This window comes from Pholis gunnellus (genome assembly GCF_910591455.1).
Source record: "Pholis gunnellus genome assembly, chromosome: 11".
Lineage (NCBI taxonomy): Eukaryota > Metazoa > Chordata > Actinopteri > Perciformes > Pholidae > Pholis > Pholis gunnellus.
The window spans coordinates 15,993,490-16,018,679 of record NC_136538.1 but is presented as its reverse complement, the minus strand read 5'-3'; the positions used below and the strand labels follow the sequence as shown (position 1 = coordinate 16,018,679).

The window sequence follows — 25,190 nt, the reverse complement described above, 5'->3', positions numbered from 1 at the left end:
ACTAATGGCTGCCAATGAAAGACGTCTCTGTGCAGTTGACCCGTGTGTTGAACAGGATCACGTCGCAGCTCAGAGCGATGGGGAGAACACAGCTCAATATAGGGACTCTCTTCAGCATCAGTCACCAGTCAACAGCATCCTCATCCTATTGACTAAATGTAGCCTAGAAATAGAATCTAATCACAGGGTTTGGACAGGCTCTACTTCTCCTAATGGTTTACCATTAGGTGACTGGAACAAAGCCCAAACTTTTGAGAAATATAACATTATATTCCGCATTGCATGGCAATTACAGGTTCTCAGTTATTTCCATGGCACCTGCATACTCCTCTGATTGAATACAACAGCAGAGACCAGAGGTGTTTGATGGAGAAAATGATTGCTTACTCACCTTCTGTTTGAATCCTTTTCATTATTTTGTGTCGGACACCCCTACATTAACCTGAAAAAAGGGCACCCTAAACACCGAGGCTAACATTTGGGAAATATGCACTCTCCACTCAGCTGTGTTAAATGGATAATACAGGAGTGCAGCCTTAGTCTCTCCAAGCCATTATGCAGGCTGGCCACCACAGGGTCGTTACCTGCATGGCATAATTGACAGGGAACGAAGGCAATCCTGTTAATTGATTACCTAGGCATTTGCTAATGGGAAATACAAAGCCTCATTGTGTTTTCTGAAAAGCCCAAGTCAGGAACAGTTCCACGCAAGGTCTACCAGATGCAGACCCAATAATGTATTTTAGACTTTTCCCCAGAGACCCCATCATCGGAATACCTTTGAGATTGCTTTAGTCCAATGCAAAATTACATATAGGATGATGATCCAGGCAAATATTTCACAGTGGAATAGTATCTGGCACAATACTGATCAAAAACAGAATAAAAACCCCAGGGGACCACGTGCCTCTACAGAAATACAACTTAATTAAGAGTACGCCCAGTTGCTGTTTTTTTCATTCAGGTTGAGATGAGGATGCGGGGGTATGGGCCCCTCTCCCTTCTCGTCCAGGATTCAGCCTCCAGCTCCTCCTCTGATGCATCGTTTGCATCAGTACTTGGGAACACTTGTCCGCGCGCTGCTGCACCTCCCCACAGTGCATTCACGGACTCCACTTTACCAGGTGATGACAGACCAACGCTCAAGAGTGAAAATGGTATGTTTTTAACACGCCTGAAGTCGGAATCAACGTAGAATGGAGACGCACCTCGGTCATTGCCTTTTTATCATTTTCTCTAAGTGGATTTGGCTCTTCACCCTAACTTCCATCCTGGGCGGAACAAAAGCGGAGCTAAGGTGCATTCCTTCGTGCCAGCTGCCGCTAATTAAAGCTGTTCCCCGGGAACTCTCGGAGCTGGATTTGACAAATTTTGGCGAGGCACCAACTAAAGATTTTGTTGGATTTACGGATTGGTCACCGGGCGCCAAACCCGCCGACGGCGACGACGAAAAGCACAACGTTGCAGAATTAACGACGAGCGAAGAAAGTTCGTCCAAAGTGAAGCCACGGTTGGAGGGAATTAATGCAAGTTGTCTCCAGAAGGACGGGTTGAACGGACAGCAAAAACTTTCCGGACCGAAAGTGTTTCCTGGAAGTGCTTCACCCGCGGCTGCCCCTTCTCCCAGTGAGGGAAACGTGACCGAAAATAGAACCGGTGATGGAAAAAAGAACACCGAGGAAAATGGGACACAGGGTGATGTGACAGTGGGCCTGAACGAGGATACGGATACGGACAGTTGGAGACGAACACGGAGTGCGAGGAGCGCAGAGACTTGGTCCGGTTTCAGACCCGAGGACGGGGAGGACGCTGCGTTTTCGGACCAGGAGGAGTTTGAGCTCACAAGTTCGACGTTTGCACTCACCGGGGACACGGCTCATAACCAGGCGATGGTGCACTGGTCCGGACAAAACAGCAGCGTAAGTAGTTGATGCGCAAAAGATTTACGCACGGACCTCTTTTGACGCAGTGTGGTCTGCGTGCAATCACAAATGTTGCATGTTAATTTGAATAATTTAAAGCAGTAGTATTGACTGAGAATTACGGAACATACTAGATGATACTAGAAGAGTCAATGTGCGACTGCGGAGACGTTGCATAGTTTGAGGGAATCAGTCTTACCTCGCTTCATTCTGTCTCTTACTCTCTCGCATGCACACAAACACACATGCCATCTACTATTGTTATTTGATTAATTAACTTGGCAGGTAGGCTGAAGTTTAAAGGAAAAAGATAAGTAAAAAATAATACAACTTTGATGTTCTGCATAGAGTTGTGTTGCTTTTTATCGATTGATTTTAGATAGGCATATAGTCGTGCCTATTTGAGATCAATACACCTTTCCATGCACCTGTCTTCTTGCTTGAGCCTTATCCACCTTGCTCAAAAATAGAAAGATGCGTGATGCTAATAAAAAAAAGTATACAGCTCACTGAACACATAGTGAAAGCTAAAAGTAAAGGTCATTGTACAGATTCAAATTATAACACATTTACACAAAGAATATAACTTGAAGGGCTCTGTACAACAAAGACAAATCTGGAGCAAGAGGTTTAAAATAGCATCTTAGTAATATTACAAAATAGAAATATAGATACAAAGAGAGATAAAAGACAAAAATGGAAAGCTAACAAAATAGATTCCCAGTTTGGGAATGGTCTTATATTTGGTTGTGGAAGTCTAACAAACCACATTGGAAGGATGTGAGTGAATCTGAAGCACTCAAAACAAGAAGGAGTCTTCGATGGAAGCCAAGAGCTTTACTATATGTATGTCTACAAGAAAAGGCACTGTAAATTCTAAAAGATAGCTGCTCAGTTCAAAATCATGCTCACATGCTCTCTTTTCTTGTTTTGATCAGGTGTCAAGCAGCAGAGTTTGAATTATTTGTAGTCTTTAAATCGACTTTTCAGTAAGACCAGTGAAATGTGTTGTACTCCCGCCTGCTTGAGATGTAGACATGATTTAGCTTTTTGACATCTTGCTGGCTTAAATTGCACCGTGGCAATTTTTCTGAGATGAAAGAAGCTGATTTAGAGGTGTGATTTAATACTAAAAGGCAGCGAGCCGATGCTTGATGTGGGGAACCAGATATCCAAGATTCTTGCACGGTGCATCTCCTTTGCCCTCAGGGCTTAGCAAAAGTATTTATGTCCTGCGTGTCTTTCATTGAGTTTTAGGTACTTATAACTCATCTATTTATTAAATGCAGACGAGCTTTGAGCCAGTTCTATCATTTGGCTCTGCAGATGTGTATTTATATGTGTGTCATCGGCGTAGCTGTGGAAATTGACGATATGATGACATCATCTAAGGGCAGTGCAGACTGAGAAGAGCATGAGGCCAAGTCCCAGTCACGCATTAATTATTTAAAACATAGTCAGCAAGACCAACCCATTTCACAACAAATGCATCTAGTGCAGCCCACTACAACTGAACTGGAAATGTTTTAAAACATTTGTCTTAATGCTTTATAACTATATCAAAGTTGACTGTTAATTTGTAAAACAGATGCAAATAAATGTTAAAAAGAAAAAATAACAAACACCAAAATGAACCCCAACATTCTAATTCATGTTATATATTTTTAAAGGAATAATTTAACATTTGGAGACATACACTTATTAGCTTTTTTTGCCTCTCATGTCAGTAAATATGAAAATAACCCTACAGCTAGCAGCTGATTTGCTTAGCATTAGGACTGGAAGCATGGGGGAAACAGCTAGCCTCACTCTGTCCAAAGGTAGCAACATTTGCCTAGCAGCACCTCTTAATTGTACTAATTAACATGCTATCATTATCGCCAGGATTTGGCATTATCTTTTTCACAGTTACATGAGGAACTTTCTAGTCCTGCTCTGAGTAATTTCCCCCCTAATGACACAGAATCTCATTCCGCTTACTGTGTTATAATGTGTGTGTGTGTGTGTGTGTGTGTTCCCATGTCTGCGACGTGCCCCACCCTTGCTCCCTCTGTAGGTGCAGGCCAGGAGGTCACCAAGAAAGCTCACAGATTGGTGTTCTCTTTAGAAATCTGTTTAATAATCTGTTTAAAAAGTGGCCAATGTCCCTTTTTCAAATTCATCGTTGTTTTTTTAAACTCATCAACAGATAGAGTTCAGTCATAATTGCTGCAATCAGCTTCCCTGAATGTATGAGAAGAATTGTAAGAGGTCTGGCAGCTAGTCAGACATCAATAAGCAACATTATCTTACATGCCGAATAAAGAGAGAGAGACAATTTGTGAAATGTGGGTACATTGGCCAACAAATACAAAGAAAGTGTAAAGGGGCTGGTGAAAGCTTGCAGTGTTCATATACATAATATCCCCTTCGGCTTCTTAATGTGACTCAGTTTGTGTGGGAAAGTGCTGCCATGTTTTGACACCTCAGGCACTTCTCAAGTTTTCACACTTGAACTCAAATATACAGACATCTGATAGTTACTTATATAGTGCATCCTACTGTAATGTATTTATTGCAACTTTCAAATTGTGAAATTTTGTATTTGGTTTAGTGCATACAGTTTGTGAGACACAATGTCTGAGCTTGTTATTGGCAATGATATTTAGTTTTCCTGTCAAATTCCAGATATTATTTTTTTTCATTTGCCACTGAAGCCTAGTTGTCGGATACTGTTGTTTTATAATTTCTCCAATTATCACTGTTTGATAAGCTGCAGTGTCATTTCGGCATTTTAATTCAAATGAAAACAAAGTAAAATGTGATCAGTCCATTGCTACCACACTGACTCATGTGGTTATTATCAGTCACAAGCCCAGATTTGTGCTTTTCAAGTATACTTTGGGCAGTGGCGGGCCGTGCATTTTATACCTGGGTCTTCACTGCTGAAATACCACCTTATAACCACATGATGGCGCCACAGCTAGGGTTATTATTCGTTTCTTGGGCTGTAACTATATACGTATTCGTATTAAACCGTTCGGTACGAGGCTTACAAACCGAACAATACCTTTGAATAATACTAGTGCATTTGGAAAATGCAGAAGCTTCAATTATAGGAAATATAATGTTTTCTGCGCTCACTAGGAGACAACAGTCTGTTAAAAAACAAAGCTAGGTAAAATAAATAAATAATCTACACCAAGCAAAATGCAAAAAATATCAATTTCTTCCATATCTTTCAATTTGAACTCCTACTACTCCGACTAAGCCTCTGCTGTAAGTTTCGTTTCACAATAGTCACGTGCTCACCCACTGACCAATCACAGCACACGCTGCAACTCACTGCAGAGCTGCTCCTGCAAACTGAGCTGCACGTAATGCTGACGTGCTTATAGGCCAGCTAGCAGGCTCTGGCACGTCAAAGAATAGGCCCAACATGTCAAACTAAAGATTTGATTGGTTGAACACTATGACAATCAACAATATCGTCCCCATTCACTTAAACTGCAAAGGGATTCACTTGTGAGTCTGCAGGCCTGGGGCCTCTCTTCTTACCTAGAGACACAGCGCTGAAATCTGATTGGATGAAAGCTCTACTTAAAACAAGCTGCACTGGAAGCAGAGCAACTGAGGAAGACAGTAGCTGTGCAATGAGAAAATAAGATAATGGGAAAAATATTTTTATAAATTATGATACATGTAGTGTATTTAAGAAAAATTATAAAATTATAAAATAGCTATAATTTTATGATTCTGTTTAGGCCAGCAGAGAAGGCTTTGCAGGCCCTGACGGCCCGCCACTGACTTTGGGTCATAGAGGTCTTTTACACTTGTTTCCCAATCAAAACAAAGATGTCAACTTGGATAAGAAAACAGACCTGAATGTATGCTAATAAATGAGTGACACAACCTGGGCTGGGTCTGTCACATGCAACATGTTAATACCAAATTAACTCTCACATAATTTTATCAATATAATTAAGTTATTAGCAATACATTAATTGATTAATCATCATTTGAGCAATCAAGCAAGGATTTTATTATAATGAAATAAATTGTAATACAGCTATATAATATAGTAAGCCTACTTTATTACTGAAAAGATGTATTTGCTTTATTCAGAACCCTATTGTGGCATCCATGCTGCTATAGCCTTGAATGGTTTTCCTACAGGAGCCAGTGCAGTAGATGCAAAATTTCAATCAACTTGTGTTGCAGAGGATGTTTATCAAAGATCTACTGGGACTTTATTATTGTGTTAAAAAAATGTTTTACTACAGGAAATGTGAGGGCTTAAAGGAATACTTTACCCCCCAAATGATCATTTGTATATCAGGTACTCCCCATGTTACCTTGAATTCTTGAAGAAAACGTTGTTTTTCTTGCATGGCTCCACGGTAAACAGAGAATCCCAAAACTAACAAATGTCTTGATGCATTGAAGTAAATGGGGGCCGCTTTTCACAACAGCGAAGCAATCTCAAAACATCAGTTCACAAACTCTCTCACAACTCATGCCGTATTTTCCAATTCTCATTCATGCACTCGTATGCTCGCTACTTCCAAACACACACGTCTTTGCAACCACCTTTCCATTCAAAACACTCCTTGCACATGCAGGCGCATTACTCTTGTGCGTGTACTTTTTATTTACTTTTTGTTTTAAATAGTAAGATTTTAGCTAAAATGCAAACGTTCAATCTGTATTGATCTGTTCAAATGCCAAATTATCTGTGTATAGCTGCAACAGGGCGGGCCTCGTACTCAAGTGCTGTGCGTTCGTCAAATGCTCTGTCTGCTGCTGTTGTGTTGCCAACACAAAATGGAGAAAACTAGGGTGCTGGGCTGAATCCATAATCGTGACACCAAACCATCTAAGACATCTTTGACCCCAAGTGGGGGGTGTAACCCCCAGCCAATAAGCAGGGTCAACCACCGCTGCTTTGTCATGCCGCTCGTTGTCCGAAGCCTGACACAGACGATGAAGTGTGCCTTGGGCTGCATTCATTCAAAATCCATCACCTTCCCACAGGATTGTGAGGAGGTATCGATGTGTTTATTTGTGCTTTAGAACGTAACCGCCGTGAAACAATGAGAAAATAACGTTTAATTCTTCAAGGCTTTGTTCTCACAAACGCCTTTCCCTGTCTTCATTCACTCTCTAGTTCGCTCGACCACTACTTCTCTATCTCTCTTTCTCGCTTGTTGAGCCGGACAAGAGGAGCACATTTTGAATGCTGTGTTTACAAAGAGCAACCGTTAATGTGACTACATATTATACTTTTCATCAGGCATTGTGATCCCCTTCAAACTGAACATCTAACAGCAACCAATCTGGCAGAAATGTACTTTTATTCAGGTGCTTTAGTTTCCTCTCACAGTCCAGCCACATGCAAGTAAAGTGAATCACAAAGTCTAAACGTGTGAATGGGTTTGTCATTCTGTGTTAGCTTTGTGAGATTGTCAAACTGTCCTGGGTAATGCCCAGTGCATGCTGGGATAGGCTCCAGTCCCTCACGACCTTGAACACATCTGTCCTATTTAGTTTCCACTCTACCCAGCTGTTTTAAATGCCAAGTTTAATGCTAATCACATAAGATTCTCCACAGAAGCGATACAGGCGGCACACTGTATTATTTATTATATTGCAGGTGATAGATAACAAATAAAAAGGTGCTTGTGTCCTGATTGTGTTCAGAAGCATGAAGTTGTTGGTTTGAAGTGTACACCATCCTCCTCTACCTTTTCTTCTTCTTCCATATGTGTGTGTGTGTGTGTGTGTGTGTGTGTGGGGGGGGGGGGGGGGGGGACGGGGGGACGGACGGACGGACGGACGGACGATAGAGATCCCGACAGCATCCAGGACATTTCTTGGGAGTTTTTGTCCTAAATGAATCAAGTTGTTGATGGAGAGCCTGTGTCTACATCTCTGCCTTGAGCTTCAGCTTGCTTTTCAGTAGTTAGGGCATTTAGTCTGAGTCAATTTGCATTTCTTGGCAAAAGGGAGCCTCATAATCTTTCTCTGCTGAATGGCCACTTTTGTGGACTCAAAACCTTCTTCGCAGTAGTCAGAGGTATCAATCGGCTCCAGCGCCGATCGGCAGTAATAGAAACATGACGTGCGAGTGGACGCGCTTATTTTTGGCCCTCTTCCGGTGCGATACTGTGTGATATGCATTGAAGTGAATATATAAAAAACGAAATCAAAAGAGATCTGGACAATTATTATAATTCATCAACGAACAAACTTACAATTAATATGCTCTCCTCAAAGCCACAAGACTCCAGTCAGACAACAGTTACTGTACGTCGCTGATCATTAAAACAGTCTTCATTGAAACTCGACAAACGATAAAACTCATTAAAACCATCTTTCCACCGTTCTAACAATCAGCAACTCTGGTTTGGTCGAAATAAACCCCTATATATATATACCGAGTTAAATGGGAAAAGAAATAGCTGTTATATGCTCTCTTCAAAGACTCCATTGATAGAAACATTAATTTTACCTCGCTGATCGTTGGGAATGGGAAGGAGTCTATTGACGCTAATTTTGGTGGAAAAAGGCTCAAAGATAAATGTTGTGATTTAACTGCTGTAATCATCCGGGGACATTTAAGTTTGCTCTTCCACTCCTTGCGAACGCCACTGTCCTCGGCCGACTTTACGACTGGAAAGCTGAGACTCTTACGGATCCAGTGAGCCAATTACATTAATGTAATGATGTTAGTCCCCAAAGTAGCCATTTCACATAGTGAGACAAGTTTTTGAAACTTGACGTAACTGTATAAAACTCTACGTCCTATTCAGAGGATGTATGGCTTCCTAGGTATAGTGACAATAAGGAGGGTTCTGCTCAGTTCCCAGAAGCGCTCACTATCCAATTGTCGATAAATGCAATCCTTGCAAAAATCTCCAAATGTCCAAAAGTTTTAGGTACCAAATCACATCATTACTTTTCTATGGTGTTCCTTGAGGTCTTGATGCCTTAATGTGCTATTTTTGATAATTCGATAATTTGTATTGATTCTCAAGTGGCAAAAAATTGTTAGATCTAGCACCAAAGCTGTGTAACAAATGGTATCAACCTTAATATTGCTGCATAAGGTTATTAGACATAAGTGAGCAGTGGAATGGTCATCATATACTTCCATCATTCACCGTATTCTTAGCCCTTTTACACTTTCACAATTTATTAAAACTAATTAATTGACAACTGTATTGGTTTATGGCTACAACAACTTAAGGCACAGTGCTGGCTGCATAATCTTCAGGTTAACATCTTTCAGATGATACCAGCATATACTGTTGAGCTATCTCCCTTATTAAAGATTCCCTGCCCCACCTGAAAAAGACAAAAAAATGGGTCTATGGTAAGGAGTGGTGGAGAGGTTAAGTACAAAGATTTACATTGATTCTGTCAATGGCTAACAAAAGCAACAACAGTGTAATTACTTGCAAGTGTAATTACTGTATCCACAGTATATTCTGCAGTCAATGTGCAGCATGGCTCAATGGATGTCAGAAAAAAGGCAGTAAGTGGTCTTAAGAGTTAACAAAGGCAATCAATAATCACCAATAACACTAATAGAAACTATATACTGTGTGTATATATGCATACACATTTATACACACTATACACAGTATGTATTTTCATTCATAAAAATGTTCTGCACCTGAATACACCAGAGCCAATTCCATGTTGTACCTTATGAGGAACAGGAGACTTAATATGATCAGTGTTAATTCAATTTAGTCCTAAACACCTTTTTCACCAATTTACCTCCCCCACATTGATTCTGCCTCCTCAGCATAGCGTCACCAAACACCTGGACACTGTGTTGCATATAGCATGTTGACATGCTCAGACAACCCGGTGTCAGTATAGAAGCCCATCAGCTCCCCTCTCTCCTGGGTGGCCGTGATGGACAGGCTGCTGTAGGGGGAGGATTTCGATAGCATTGTTTTAGGGAGGGAACATCACACATCCTGCCAAAGAAACATACATAAATTCATTAAATGCATATTGATAAGAATTGTGAGCCCACAACACAACCAAAGACAAAGAATTTATTTTTCCTCACAAATTCCAGGATGTGGCAGTGCCTACATTGCACGGATAAACATGTCGCCCCCCCCCCCCCCCCCACCTAGTGTCTTCTCTGCTGCGTTTTCTAATAGAGCAGAAAAATCAAAAGACCAGGAGTTAATTTGGCTGTAACAATGCCTTTTGTTAATTTATGTTGTCATTGTGTTTGCACTTCTTTGTGTATATTGTGCATACCCCTTTTGTCAAATTTTCAAAATTAATGTTACAGCTTTATTTTTTTAAATTTTACTTTCAAGACCTTGGCTGCACTCAAAAAAGCAATACTTTCAACACACTTAATAAAATCATGGAAAGTATTTCTACACAATTAAACTACTTTCCATAAGCATCAAGCAGTTATGTTGGTCCAACTTAACTTACTAGGGTTGGGTCCAACTTAACTTAATACGGTTGGTCAAACTAATTTTACATTAGTCAAATTACAGTAGTAAATTAAGTTGAACCAATAGAAAAGCCTAATACTTAACGAAAGTAGTTTAATCATGTGGAAATACTTTCCATGATTTTATTAAGTTCATTGAAAGCGTTGGTTTTTTTTGTGATCCAACCCTAGCAAATTTAGTTGGACCAACAGAATTGCTTCACGTTTAAAGAAAGCAGTTTAATCGAGTTGAAATACGTTCCATGATAATTTAAAGAATAACTTTAGAGTGCAGTCAACCCAACCTATTTATTTTACATTTCCTTTATTCACCAACACAGCACGGATGCATTTAACATTTTAGTGCACTTACACAACAATACATTTTTGGCACCACAATTATAACGCATTGTCGGTGTGTTTAAATTAAAACCAAAACAGTCAGAGCCTCAGTGTTCCATCTGTGAATCAGAAACACTCGTTGGTTGCTGTTGTTGTCGATATACTGCTTTTGGCCGTTGCTCAGTCACCACCTCATTTTGTGTTTCAGAGCTCTTTCATTTTACAGTGGCCACCTGCATTACTCATTCATACCGTATGAGTTACACCATCTGGCTGCTGTAAGAAAAGCCTCATATTCAAAAGCCTCATATTCAAAACCCTAACTTTGATTTACATGCTGAAGTTTCCTTTTTAGATTTATAGTGATGCAAAAGCAGGAAGTTTCAAACACTGTTGGTGAGCCTATAAAGGCGGCATATGGGTAAGAGAAATTCTTCCCCAGCATATTTATCTAATCAGCTGTTTTACTTTTATTTATGTCAGAGAAAATGCAATTTATTAAAGAGTCCAGGGAACTTTTAGTTTGCCAACATGCAATTAATCTTATACCGTTGCACTCAGCACTTTTAAATGGAGTGCCGTAGAGTTAAAAGTAGTTTTGGAAAAAATGCAAACCTTTTGGTTGGGTTGGAAAAAAAGCTACCCTCTTGCTTTCTTATCTTGCCTGCATTGATCAGACCCTCTCCGTGCACACTGAAGCACAGCAGGCTGCCGTAGCCTAGCTGCTGAACTAGCCTTGACTTTCATTTATGGCGAAGAAGCAAATGATGCGAGAGTAGCAGCCAGAAGGAAAGCCGTTTCAGATGACTTGTCAACCAAGCTGCTACTTCCCACGCAGGGCTGTTGTCTCGACACGAGTCAGACACTTTCTGTTCTGCTTGAAAGCCAAAGCTGTAACATAGAGTATCTGTTCTCTATCAATTTAAAAGGCCGGTTATTTTATGTCCACAGATCAATGGTATTACCCTCTGTCGAGGTAACAGTATGTTGCCATCAGTCTCATTATAGCTGAACTGTATCACTCATGAATGACATGTTTTAAAAACATCCAGTCATATTAATACCCTTCAAGTCCTTAATGCAAGGACAGAAGATGTTTTAATTCACTGCGATTTCACTTCTCTTTGTGTTTGTGTATCAGGTTTTATTAGGAAGCCGATCGTTTTTTTTTGTGCAAAGTGATATTGTGAAGTCACTTTATAATTCATGATTGCAGTGACCTGCTATCCATATGAGAGCCAACAGCTCTGACTTCAAACAATCTAGCTTCAGCACAACATCTGGCCTACGAGGAAATGTTGCCTTTGTTAATGAAGTGATATAATTTGAAGTGGCAGACAAAAGCCTCTGTACGTTACATGTCTCACTGAGGTGGTATTGAAGTATTTGAGGATGTGCTTTTGCCGCAGGCTTTTGTTGCTGCGAAGTGAGTTGCAGGGCCATAAACAATGTAATAGAAATAGACAATTCTTTCTTTATTAAAGGCATTAAATTATGCTGTTTGAAGTGGACCTGGGGTCTTTGAATTTGCTCGTTAAAGTGTTTTTTTATTTTTTGTAAAGCATTTGTTGTCACATTGTTAACACTTCTGTGGCGTTAATATCTTGTCGGCCGATGTTTTCACCCTTTTTCCTTCAATTTGTCTTAGTTGTGACATTCTTTGTCACCAGTTATCACAATTTTGAATACCGGCATTAGACAAAATCTTCTCTCTCCCATGAACATGTTGATTTAAAATCTTTATGTTTTAAACGGCTGAAATCAATTTTATTTATAACAACAGTGGATCACATGACTTGTATGTGGAAGGGTTTGCGCATAGAGATGAACCAACAGATACTTACTACGCTATTTCCAGTTCCTCTCAGAGGGTTTTTGCATCTTTTAACTCATTGTTTTTGTTTTACGGCCCTACGACTTTAATACTACATATACCGAGAGCAGGGGTCACTAATAGGCGGACCGCGGCCCGAGTCCGGACCCAGACGCCGTTGTATCCGGACCTGGACCTAAAAACGATAGATAAATGAGAATTATTACATTTTGACGGAGCACTACTCAGCCAATTAATGTGTATTCCGATAAGCTTCCCGACTCGAGTGAGATTTATACACACAGGAGAGACGGGAGAGAGATCGAGTAGTCAGAGAATTAGCGTTACGTGAGTCAGAGAAGTTATTTCACATGGCGTTCTCCAAAGAGAGAAAAGTGGTCAGTGAGACCAGAGCCTTCAACCAAGAATGACGGACTTTAAAATGTTCATTCTTCCCATGGGTAGTTTTAAACCAGTATGTCTCATATGCTCAGAGACTGTGACGATTATTAAAAGTGGTAAAGTGAAGCGCCACTACGAGACAAAGCATAACTCTTTTGAGCAAACGTCCCCACTCACATCCGAAATGAAGGCACAACAAAATAAACAATCTAAGAGCCCAATATGATCAGAATCCAAACACATTAATTCACTTCCCAAAGATGATGTTAATAGAGAGTATAGAGCTGGAGAAAGTGGTTTTAATAACCAAAGATGAAGTCCCTGCACATAAATTTCTCTTATTAGAAGATGAGAAGAATATATTATTGTGGCTTTTTCTTAAATGAAGTACTTTATTTTAAGATAAAAGCTTTCTATAATGTATTTTATTGTTTAATGCAGCCCTTATTTTACTTGAAACAAGAGAAGAACATTTATTTATTACTAGATTATAAAATATTTATAATTCCTCAAGTTCAATTTAAAATCTGACAATAAATAATGTTGAGATATTATTAAATTTCTTTATTTGATTTGACTCCATACAGATGTTAATACAACTGCTAGGCTAATTCAACATATATGGGACTAAATCAGAGCGCAAGTTAGACATTATTGTGACGTTCCGGACCTTTGCATGAGGAAATTATCTCTAAATGGACCTCATTGAATTTTAATTGAATACCCCTGAGCTAGAGTAAAGTTGTTATGATGATACCAGTATCTGCCTCCAATACAGGCTAAAATTCTGGATCAGGTATCGGCAAGTACGTTAGTTTATGCGTCCGGCTTTTGCACTGATGTTTTGTACTGTAATATTGTTTTATTACATTTTGGCTACAGTTTATTACATTTATTTATTTATTCCTAGTTTAATTTAAGTTATTTTTCATTTATGGCTGACTCTGTCTAAACTAGACAGTAAAATGATATTGCATTCATTCATTTATACTGTATAGACCGGCTTATCCCATATTAGAGCTGATCCCATCATGCATTGGACGGGGTAATACCTCAGACATGTGACCAGCTTTTGATATGTCATTTCTGTCTTTATTATTAATATTCCAGTCAGTAACTCCTGTAACAATTGCTTTTATGGAATCATCCATCTGTTTAATTGCGGTGGCTAAATATGATGACAGTTTTATTGATGAGGCAACTTAATTCCAACAGCTGATGAAGCTGGATCAACGGGTTGGTGAGACTGGGAATGAATCGTAATGCGTATTCTGTCGCTGCTGTCATTTGTCTCAGGTGTTCACCTTTCAACAGCAAAATCCCCCCTTCTGCTTTCTTGATAACCCATCCCCTCTCCTCTTTATACAACACCTTCATTTCTCAACCGTAATCTCTACACCCTAAGCCCTTTAAGTCACCATTAAGCCTCCATTCATTCTTACATAATGATCAAATTCATCCCAGTCCATTTACCTCCAAGGTTTAAGATTTACAAAGGATTAGAGGTTGAAAAATCAATTTGCTTGCTCTTGGATGTCAGGTAATCCTGTTTGAAGATATGTTGGTGCCACTGCAGTCTAATGGGCTGAGCACTACATGGTAGCTGGCATCAAATGGGACACCTTTGTAGAAATTCAAAGGGAAAAGATATGCTAATATATATGGCATTATTGAAATCCAGAGGGTAAATTCTACCATTATCCGGTGTATGGTGTAAGCATTAAAAGAAGTAGCCTTCGTCCAGTGATTTCAAATAGTGATTTAATGGCTTATGTGACATGAACTTCAAACACCTGTTTCACATAGAAATATCTACAAAGTGAATATTGTATCACCGTGTTGATGGGTTAACTGCAGCCATGGGACTTTACCTTTTACTTTCAACATCCCTCAGAACACAGGGAACTTTTCTAGCCAGCATAGTTGGATGCAAATTATACCTGACTGTAGTCCTGGATCCTTCCCAAGCAAATGCATAAAGTTAATTGCCATACAGAAGGGAGCATATAGTATTTTGTCCTAATTTTCAGACTGCTGCTGCTGGTTGTTTTATTGCGTATGACAGTGTCCATGAGGGTATGACTTTAGGAAGGTATAAAGGCCATTTTATAGGAAGATCATAAATCTCTGCAACCCAGTCTGGACACTTGGTACCATAGTTATAACAAGCTACATGGATTATCTCTGAACTAGCGCTCATACAAAGGATTTCATACATTCAGCACAAAGTAATTGCAGAGTCAGAGTTTTCCTATTTCTCACAATGTTAGAGCGGAAACAAGTAGTAGATTCATCAATTTGATCAACAGAGAATTATTCTAATTGTTTAATCGTTTAAGTAATTTCTAAAGGAATAATAGAAAACATCTGTTTCCAGCTTCGCATTTGTGAGGATTTGCTGCTTTTCTGTGTTTTTGTTTGTTGGACGTTTGATCAGACTAAACAAGACATTTAAAGAAGTTGTCTTAGGATCTGGGAAATTGAGAAACATGATAACATAACAGGAGTTTCTCTATATATACCAGCAACACATGTGAGGATACTTAATTTGATTTCATTGGCTTTGATGATTCTGTTTATTGATACAAGAATTAAGAATATCATACAAGACATGTGGATAGTGAGTAGCCCATATTTAGGATGGAGCACTTGTATAATATTGTTTTGTATTCATAAATCAGAGATACTGTTTCTGTGTTTTGTGGTGTTTCACCAGTAAAATATGTTGGCAAAACAGATGGTATTGACCAATTTAGCTTAAAAAATTGATTTCCTGCTAAATGCTGGAGTCGACTGTACATAAGGGACGTGGATGGGCCTCATGTGCGCACAGTGTGTCTCTCTCAGTTTCAAGAAGAGGCGGGCTTTTATTTAGCAGAGATGAGGATGATTGACCTGTTTAATATGAAAGAAAGCCAAGAAAATGACGGGCTATTTGGAATCCCCACAAACTGTGCAAGCAGGGTTTTAAAAAGTTCAAATTTCTTGTTTACATGATGGAGTTCTTACTCGTTATACAGAATGTTACCCGAAGCACTCATAACACTCGATAATTAGAGGATAGCCATGAAAAGATGCCCAGAGAGTCTCCCCTAGAGAGCAATATGATCTGCAGATTTTACGATTGCACAGTGCAGGCGGGGCCCTGCACTACACATTTGAGTAGAGGGTGAAGGGCACAATGTGAATCAACTGTTTTTGTGTAACAGACTGTTGAGATTTTGTGGCCATTGTGGAAAAAATGCATTCTTTGGATGCAAGTTCTTATTATAATAAGTTTTGCCTCATATTGTTGCCTCACTGTAAAAAAAAAGAAAAGGAAATGAAGGTAAAATTCTGGTTAAAATGTACATAATGATGTCTTTATGCATCAGTAGTTACTTGTATATACAAACACTCAGGCTTTGATTTAGGGTTGTGATTTTTGCTGAGGAAAAATTAAACAGAGGCAAATAGAAATGTCCACAGTGAGCCATTCATTAACATCTTGGGCAATTTACAAGACATCTACAGCTTTTTATGTTTATTAAGTAATGGCCTGTTTATTGTAAACCACATACCATTATGACACTTTTTATGATCCTCTTCAAAAAAGATGTCCATAATATTTACGAGGCCTGTCTCTCTGTGCCTGCAATGTGTACAATTATTTATTCATTTAGTCATAGTTTACCAGCGGTAGCAGTTTCTGGTCTACCGGGTCCAAGAAACCATTATAGCATGCATATGTGGTCAGCTCGTCCTCAGAGAATATACACAAGGTTTGTAGCATTACGACAAAAAAAGGAACGGGTTGACATGCACATCACAGTTTTGTTTTGTTTTTAATAAAGCTGTGTCTGTCGTGGAGCATAAAAGACATGTGCATGGATGGATCGGCTCTGTTCTTTATTGTTCACTATGTGGCGCTTTGATGTTCACAAAACTGATGATACCACTCCTTGGAAGCTATTAATCTGTTTGATCTTTTTCGTAGGTGATCCTCATGTTGACAAAGTACTATGACTTCAACTCTGGCAGAGTAACAGAGAGTTCTTTATGGAGGTAAGATCTTCTGTCTGGTTACACACATGATTTCAAACTGATTGTTTCTTCTCAGAGACTTGTAAAACATGGTTAAATACAATGCTTTTTTATGCTTTGTATAAATTACAAAGAAGTTGATTTGGATTTCTGTTATTTTAGTTTTACAGTTTTTTTTTTTTTACAGTTTTACAGTTTATTTAATATAATTCTAACATAAGTTAAAACCTTACAGTTGTCTAATAATAATCTTATATACATTTCTTTGTCTGTATATATATATATATATATATATATATATTTAGGTCATTCTCAATATTTTGTCACCTTCATTAAATCAGCTATAATGAATATTTCTTACAATAACAATGTATCAAACAACAATATGATACTAGTTGTACCTTATTGTCAAGCTTTGTTTTACTCCCACGGCTCTCATAGCGTCATTTTCGGCCGCAGTAGGCAGCTGTATTCAGTGAAAAAACTCTTCAGCTCACTCATCTGTTTAGCACCAAACAGCAGACAGAGATAGTTAGCAACTAGCTGTTGAACATATGGAGCATTTAGCAGCCAAAGAGCCAGATATTTCCCTCAGGGGACCAAAAACAGAGCCAAAGGAGAAAATATTGCACTTTCATTCATGACATGACTCTCAACGAATGATGATGTTGCTCCATTACTGCAGGATTTGTAAATAAGCAAGTGTTTGGTAACAAGTTTGCTATATTAACTCAAAAGGTCATGATATGTCCCAAAAAATCAGTTATTTCAGTTTTAATCTTAAATAATAAGTTAAATAATTCCTAATGACATATTTCCCAAATGCCCACACTCAAAACTAAATATTTTATAAAATATAAAAATCCAGAAATCCACAAAACTGATTTTTTAATTTAATATTATGCAGAATAAAACATTTTCAGGCTGCTTGTATCTGAAATGTCACAAAGCATCTGAGAGCAGCATCTATTTAGCTGACAATTCATATAAAGACATCGATAATGAAGTCAACAAAGCAGTGACAGCTTTAGAGGGCAATTCATATTTTTTTGTATATTTCTGTTTTCAAAAACAATCAAAGCTTTTTTTTCAGCCAACAGGCAAATATGTCCTCCATGTGAATTTTAAAAGATGAAAATCACAAACATGAAATTACATTTTTACCCCAAAGCATCCATAATAATAATAATGATAGTAATACTTCATCCCCCAGCAACACAGGATATTCTTGTTTATGTTGATAATTAAAAGAATCTTCATTCATCTTGCAAATTGCTTCATGATTTCTGCGGTTTCAATTTTCTGCTTGCCTGATATGCTTAATGATACCATCAGCATCTTAACTAGTAGGTGCTTCTGCATATATATATATATAATTTTATTCTTATTATCGAATTTTAGGTCAACTGATTATGGGACCACATACGAGAAGCTTAATGAGAAAGTCGGGCCAAAAACCATCCTGAGCTACTTGTACGTGAGTCCGAACAACAAACGGAAGGTAAGTTTCCACATGCATCGTATAGAAAAATCCTGCCTTCCTATATTGAATGATTAGGTCAATTGTTGTTGCTGTGTTGCAGAGTTTTTAGCATTTTCACTACATAGCAGCCCTACAGAAATTTGCACCATGCATCACAAGTACACAAGTACACATAAGCCCTGTGGAATGGATGCTGTCAAGGTGGGCCGCTGACTCCCCCATCTCTTTTCTTGTCTCGTCTCAGATCATGTTACTTACCGACCCGGAGGTGGAGAGCAGCCTGCTCATTAGCCTTGACGAGGGGGCGACCTATCAGAAACACAGCTTAGCCTTTGATATCCTCAGCCTGCTTTTTCACCCCGAGCAGGAGGACTGGATCCTGGCTTACAGCCACGACCAAAAGGTAACGTGTAGCTGTCAGGTGGCATGAAATAGCTGGAATAAAAACTGAAAATGTGACAGAGGAAAAAATAAAATGAAATCCCTGGCTGCTGAATAATGGCTGTTGTGGAGGGTTCACTTGCTGCTTATCATGCACATGTTAGCTCGGATTGAGTGTTCTGCCAGGTTGTTGTTCTGTCCGATTATGAACCACAAGCCGGTTGGGTCGCAGCAAAATTAGAATCTCTATAAAATGATACAAAAGATAGGTTGTTGTAACGGTCAAAAGCATTTACTTTGATAATAGCGGCTATAGCTTTCAGGACATGGTCTTCGTGAGCAGAAATGTGCCACTTAAGCCAAGGCTGCAGTTTCCAAAACAGAGGCGTCTGATCACCTGCTCCCCTTAACAAGTCATAAAGTCTGGCTGCAGACTCTAACTCTGAATGGATATACCCCAGACAACACAGGGGAAAGATAACAAGAAAGACACTGCCAAACAATCCACAAACACACACACTAACACACGAATGCAAGCATGAACACGCACCCTTCATTACTCTGTGAGCACCCTGCTGTCTGCTTTACTCACCACCGCAGACATCAAACTCGGCCTTCCCAGTCTGCTATTGCAAGACGTGATTTTCTGAGGGAAAAACAGTCAAGGTCTGAGAAGTGAGATAAATGGTGCAGGGAGGAAGATGAAAGCTAAGTTGAGAACCATCGACGGGTCAAAATACAGATGCTCTTGAGAAGTTTGCCTTCAGGTCTTTCTATATGTCTTTGTAAAGCTAAATTGAATCAGTTTTTTTTTTCTCCTTTTAACTGTAGAAATTAATCTTAGGTTGGTTTCATTTTACATGTATTGATTGTCTGTCATGTCTTTTAAAAGTTTAAAGCTCATAGATAAGGCAAAGTGATGTTGCTTATCCTTGTAAAGCTCCGGGCTTAAGATGCTTTGCTCGATCATTATGGCAAGATGACAGGCGTTCTGAATGCTTTGACATAAGTCCAGCTTTGCAGTAAAAAGAAGGCTAATGGCTTTATGGAATAAAAAGACTACGACAGTTAAACGAGTGATTTTATAACACCAATTAGGCCGAAATCCTGCTGAGTTATGAAGGAGACACTTTGATTTTAATTCAGAGACCAATTTGTCCGTCCGCCTTCCCTCTTTTCCAAGGCATCAGAACGAATCATCTTTACATTTCTTTCTGGTTTCAGAGTATAGCTGTATTTTTACAAGAACTGATGGATTTTCTCATCACTGATGCATTTTTACAGAGTAGCGCAATATTCAAAACAACATCAACACACTGACGCCACAAAATCAACAAATCTTGACAGCTGCTTGATAATATAGTTAGACATATATCAGGAAACAATTCTCTTGGGTATTATGACATGGAACATTATTCTTAATGCTGTAACTCATTTGGTTAATGCATTCCTCTCATTTTTCAGCTCTATGTCTCTGTTGAATTTGGGAAGAGATGGCAGCTTGTGCACGACAGCGTCATCCCCAACAGATTCTACTGGTGAGATCAACAATCAGTCATTTGCAGAGGGTGTTTCTTTCTGGGAGAGAAATGCCGCAACGTCGCCACATATTTATTTATCTCCGTCAACACTATGAATAATAGACCAGCACAGAACAATTATACATTTAGTAATTAAAATGTATGCATTTTTAGCATTCTGTTCACAGCAGTAGTAGGGGAAATGCATTCGCTGTACATATCGACATGCTCTATAAAATATGTTTATTTGTATTTTCACTGACATGGTAGAAACATGAGTAAACATGAGAATTGGCTCCTAAGGCGTTATAAATATCAGATTTGAACCGAGTAACGAGTTTAGAGTAACACGTTTTATACTTTACAGTGTGTCACAGAAATGTCATTAAATTTAAATAATTCGCCACAGTTTTCATTAGTCAGTGGTGGAATCCTTGTTCTAGGTAAGTCAAATCCCCTTCTTGAAACAGACTTAACAAAATGTACCGAAAGTATAAAAAAGTTAAGTACTTTTGATTGAAATGATCATTGTATCAACTTTCATGCCGTGTTAATATAAATGCATGAATTCATTTTTAACAACTTGTTGCTAAACGTAATGACAGATTGTATTCCATTCACTTTTATTATTGATTGCCAAATGAAGCAAGGTTTTTGGGGATTAAGATCTTTTTTCTTTTCTTTCTTTAAAAAAAGAAAATATTACACTAAACGTCTAGTGTGCTGTTATACATAATATGTCATCCGCTGAATGGAATCAGCTCATTACATTTTGAGTAGATACCACAGTATTAAAAATCTAATAATATCTATTTAATATGATACCTGATCTATAAAGTACAGGATCAGCTCTGATGTTGTGGCAGATAGCTTCTTGGTGTCTCTCAAGAGTGTTTTAGCGTTATTAGCTGTCAGGTGCTGGTGCCGGGATTATGGCCCGGGATAAATGTTTAATTTCTAATGTTTTTTATAGTTGTTGGCTCCAGAATACCTTTCACACACAGAACTAAGGAAAAAGATCCACCGATTAATCAAGGTGGTTGGAGTTACCTCCAGTACATGCTTTTACAGCTTTAACATTGGTCTGGGAAACACATTAACAACAATATTACAGTTAATATCAATCACTTTAATGAAGAGGTGACACCTAAGTAGACAAAACAAAGACTATATCTTGTTTTATGAGGCTGATGTTTTGATCCTCAGAAGGTAGATGTATGGCACTCTTTTCTTATTGGGGTTGAAAAGTAATCTTTAACCGTCCCATGCTAGTGACTCTCTGTGTGTGTTATCTATGTTATTTATTGTGTCATGCACATACAAGTTAACAGCCCACGTGGACTTATAAGAGATACTTTTTTTTTTTTTAAATCATCAATTCAGAAAAAGGACTCCTTTAAAATCATCACAGAATGAGCAATAAAACATGATCAATCATCTTCAGTCCCACCTAAATCACATAACAAACAAAGCTCTTTCTCTTCAGGGAAACAATTACAACTTTTTCTGTATCTAATGGTAATGTACCTAAACTCAACTGTGCATACGGAGATCTTTGAGTTCAATTTTGCTTTACATAAGGCTCTACACTGTGGTAGCTTTCCATGAGGGAACATCCTCTTAATTATGGTTTGTACCAAACATCAACAGACTTTCCTCATACATCAGAAACAATTTGCACTAAGCTTCCTAACTATTAGGATGCAACCTGTTCTGAAAACAAGGAAAAAGAAATTGATCATACAGAATAAAGATTTTACCTCACCAACTCAGAGATGTCCATGCGACAATATTTTAGTGGTGAGCTGCTGTTATACGCTCAAGGCAGGTATATACAGTATTTACAGCTTGAGTGTACATGTTTATTAAGGACAATGGTGCCTGAGTTTTCTTTAGCATCATCCTGCAGTTGAGTTACAAGATGATCAATAAAAAAAAACTAATTTTTGATATTCAAATATACTCTTCCTTTTGTCGATGTGAAAATAAGTCAACCAAAACATGCCAGGCAAAAAAACACGTTCCCCACGCCATCAGAGATCAAGGATGAAAGCATTTCTTTCATCGCATCCTGCACTGCTCATCTTATCTGAGAAGATCTGACAAACATGATTTACAAAAACATGTTAACAGCCACCCTCGCAAGGCAGACATACTGGTATGTGTTGGTTATGGGAGAACTCTGTGCAACATTGCAGGGGTTTATTTAAGAGCAAGCACTGCTGTTCACTGATAGAATTGGATGAAGTATTTGACAGAAAGTCCATTAAAAGAGATGGAGCTGTGAGGCAATTACCGAGTGCTGAGGGAAGCGGGGTGGGGGCTTTTTATATTATAGTTCAGACACGGTATGGAAAATGAGAAGAAAGCCATCCTCTGTCACAACAGCTGCTATTAATACAACAAGTGGTGACTCTTGTACGTCATAATCCCTATTGACGTGAATGAAATGGCTAAGTGCACCTTAGCCATAAAGTGCATTGCAGGTCAAATGTCTGTCAGGCCAGTGTTTATAGATAAGGTGGTTGTATTAATGGGCCTGAGAGGAGAATGCTGTATTTCCAATGCACCTTTACAAATACAGAATGAAAATCTAATATAACCACAAATATTGCGCCTCTGATAACAGAAAAACTGAAACTATTGCTGTGAGCTAAATGCATTTATTATATATAGTTTCTCAATTGTCTTTTTTTTTTGTTATAATTATTTACACAGCATCCCTTTTATTACATATTCCTTGGGGCAGCAGAAAAATAGTTGATAAAGCTTTTTGCCTCGATGCCTTATTAAGCCACCTGATGTTCAGAACATATATCAAGAAAGTTCAAATTACAATACAAATGTTTTGTAACCAAGTCTGCTACATGTACAGGCACTGCAAACTGCATAACCTAAATCAGTGTCTCCCAACCTGGGTTTCACAACCTAGAGTCCCTGGATAAGCTCAGAGAGTACAAGATGATACAATGGATTAGAAAGAAAAACATATGCTTCTGCTTCACAAAAATAAACTCTCCATTTTCTTCTTAAATGTTGCTCTTTTTTTTTTCCCCTTGTAAAATACTGCATACTTTCATATTTCCAGGACTGGGTTACACAAGCTATTCATACATCAATCTCTAAGTTTGTGTGTTAAGTCCTTCAACTCGCTACTCGCTAGTGAGAAACTAAATAAGGTTGCACGTTAACAATTTGAATTGTAATTTAAAATATGTGGGCACATGATGATATCATTAATGCACACACTGTCAGAAATGATGCACACAAAATCATTATTAATGGACAAAATGCAATTACTAATGCACACAATGTTGTTATTAATGCACACAATGCACACAAAGTGATTATTAACGGACACAATGTCATTTTTAATGAACACAATGTCATTATTGATGCACACAATGTTTTTATTAACGGACACAATGTCATTTTTAATGAACACAATGTCATTATTGATGCACACAATGTTTTTATTAACTGACACATTGTCAGTGTTATTGGACACAATGTTATTATTAACAGACACTTTCCTTGAAGCAGAAATCTTAAATGTCTTACATAATTGTCTTAATGTTACAGGTCCAGACTGGGTTTAGACAAAGAGCAAGGAATGATCCACCTGGAGATCAGCATCTCCGACGGACGTGAGTCAAAATTGTAAACATTTGTTGTAATTCCTAAACTTTGAATTCAAAAACAAGTAAGAGCTTCTTTCTTTTTTTGCTTTACTAAAACTTACCTCCCCATCTGCATTGGCTGCATAGAGACTCCTCATACGATTAAGCTAATTCATTTTTCAAGGGCCGGCTGTGACTTGGCTCTTTTTATTGGCAACAGTGCAGAGAGGGGGAACTTCCACAAGGCCTTGTGTGTTAATGCCCTGTCCCTGGGGAGATTGCCTCATTTGGCTGATGCTAACACTCTGGGACAGCTCTCTCTCTCTCTACTTTATCTATTAGTGAGAATAAAGATTGGCCTCCAAAATGTTGCCTCCATGGCTCTCTTAAAACCATCAGCAAGCTAAACCTTGATGGTGGACTCCAGAAAGTTGTTTGTTTTTCTCTCCGTTATATTTTTAGCACTCATTTCTTGCTTTCCCACAGGGTCACAGTACATCACTTGTAAACTTCAGAATTGCTCTGATGGAAACAAGGGCAAGCCTTTCCCTGGATTTATCATCCCAAATTCCCTGGTGGTTCAGGATGAATACGTTTTCATCCAGGTGGGTTTTTATTGCAAGGTCTGGCTTCATTAAAGGACAATTAAAAGCTGTAAAACCACTGCATTCAATCGCATCTTAATGTACAGCCATGTTTCTCATTAACTAAAAGGGGCCATTATCCTGGGAAAGGATGGCATGAAATTGAAATCACAATGTTGGGTATTATGCTACAGCTCCACTCTACCATAATGCACAATATCCCAATTAGTAGCAAACCCAGAATTTTGATGGTGGCTTAAATTGTTTGATACATGCTGCTAACAATCAGTGTGCTCAGTGAAGTTTATGAATATTTACCTTAAATGTGATTGAACTATAAACTGCACTATATTGCTTTTTCAGGTGCCAGTAGGTGGTCAGCCTGTCCATTATGTGTCCTATAAAAGAAATGCTTTCTACCCAATGAAGCTTCCCAAATACACTCTGCCAAAGGTAAGAATGCTGGAAATGATGCAGTGTTTGGTGAGTTGAGTAAGCAACATAACAAGTGCAGCATTCATTTTTCTGTGAAACAGGATTTATTCCTTCAGGCTGTTTTGTGGTATCATGATGACGTGGTGAGGGTTGGTTTTTATGTACAGTTGTTCCCAGTTAGTCATAATGTTTGCTGACAATCCATTGAATTGT

General features: G+C 38.6%; 1 protein-coding gene across 1 annotated transcript in view; it reads left to right on the top strand.

Moving 5' to 3' along the window:
- Positions 1 to 1,184: 1,184 nt before the first annotated feature.
- LOC306703435 (VPS10 domain-containing receptor SorCS1-like) overlaps positions 1,185 to 25,190 on the top strand; it is a gene marked incomplete at its 3' end in the record, with an annotated part of 41,941 nt that continues 17,935 nt past the window's right edge. Inside the window, exons 1-8 of the mRNA XM_079169412.1 lie at positions 1,185 to 1,919; positions 16,908 to 16,975; positions 18,356 to 18,455; positions 18,682 to 18,840; positions 20,283 to 20,356; positions 23,921 to 23,985; positions 24,445 to 24,563; positions 24,906 to 24,995. Coding sequence (XP_079025538.1) covers positions 1,197 to 1,919; positions 16,908 to 16,975; positions 18,356 to 18,455; positions 18,682 to 18,840; positions 20,283 to 20,356; positions 23,921 to 23,985; positions 24,445 to 24,563; positions 24,906 to 24,995 — 1,398 coding nt within the window. The 5' untranslated portion in view covers positions 1,185 to 1,196. The remainder of the gene's footprint in view (positions 1,920 to 16,907; positions 16,976 to 18,355; positions 18,456 to 18,681; positions 18,841 to 20,282; positions 20,357 to 23,920; positions 23,986 to 24,444; positions 24,564 to 24,905; positions 24,996 to 25,190) is intronic.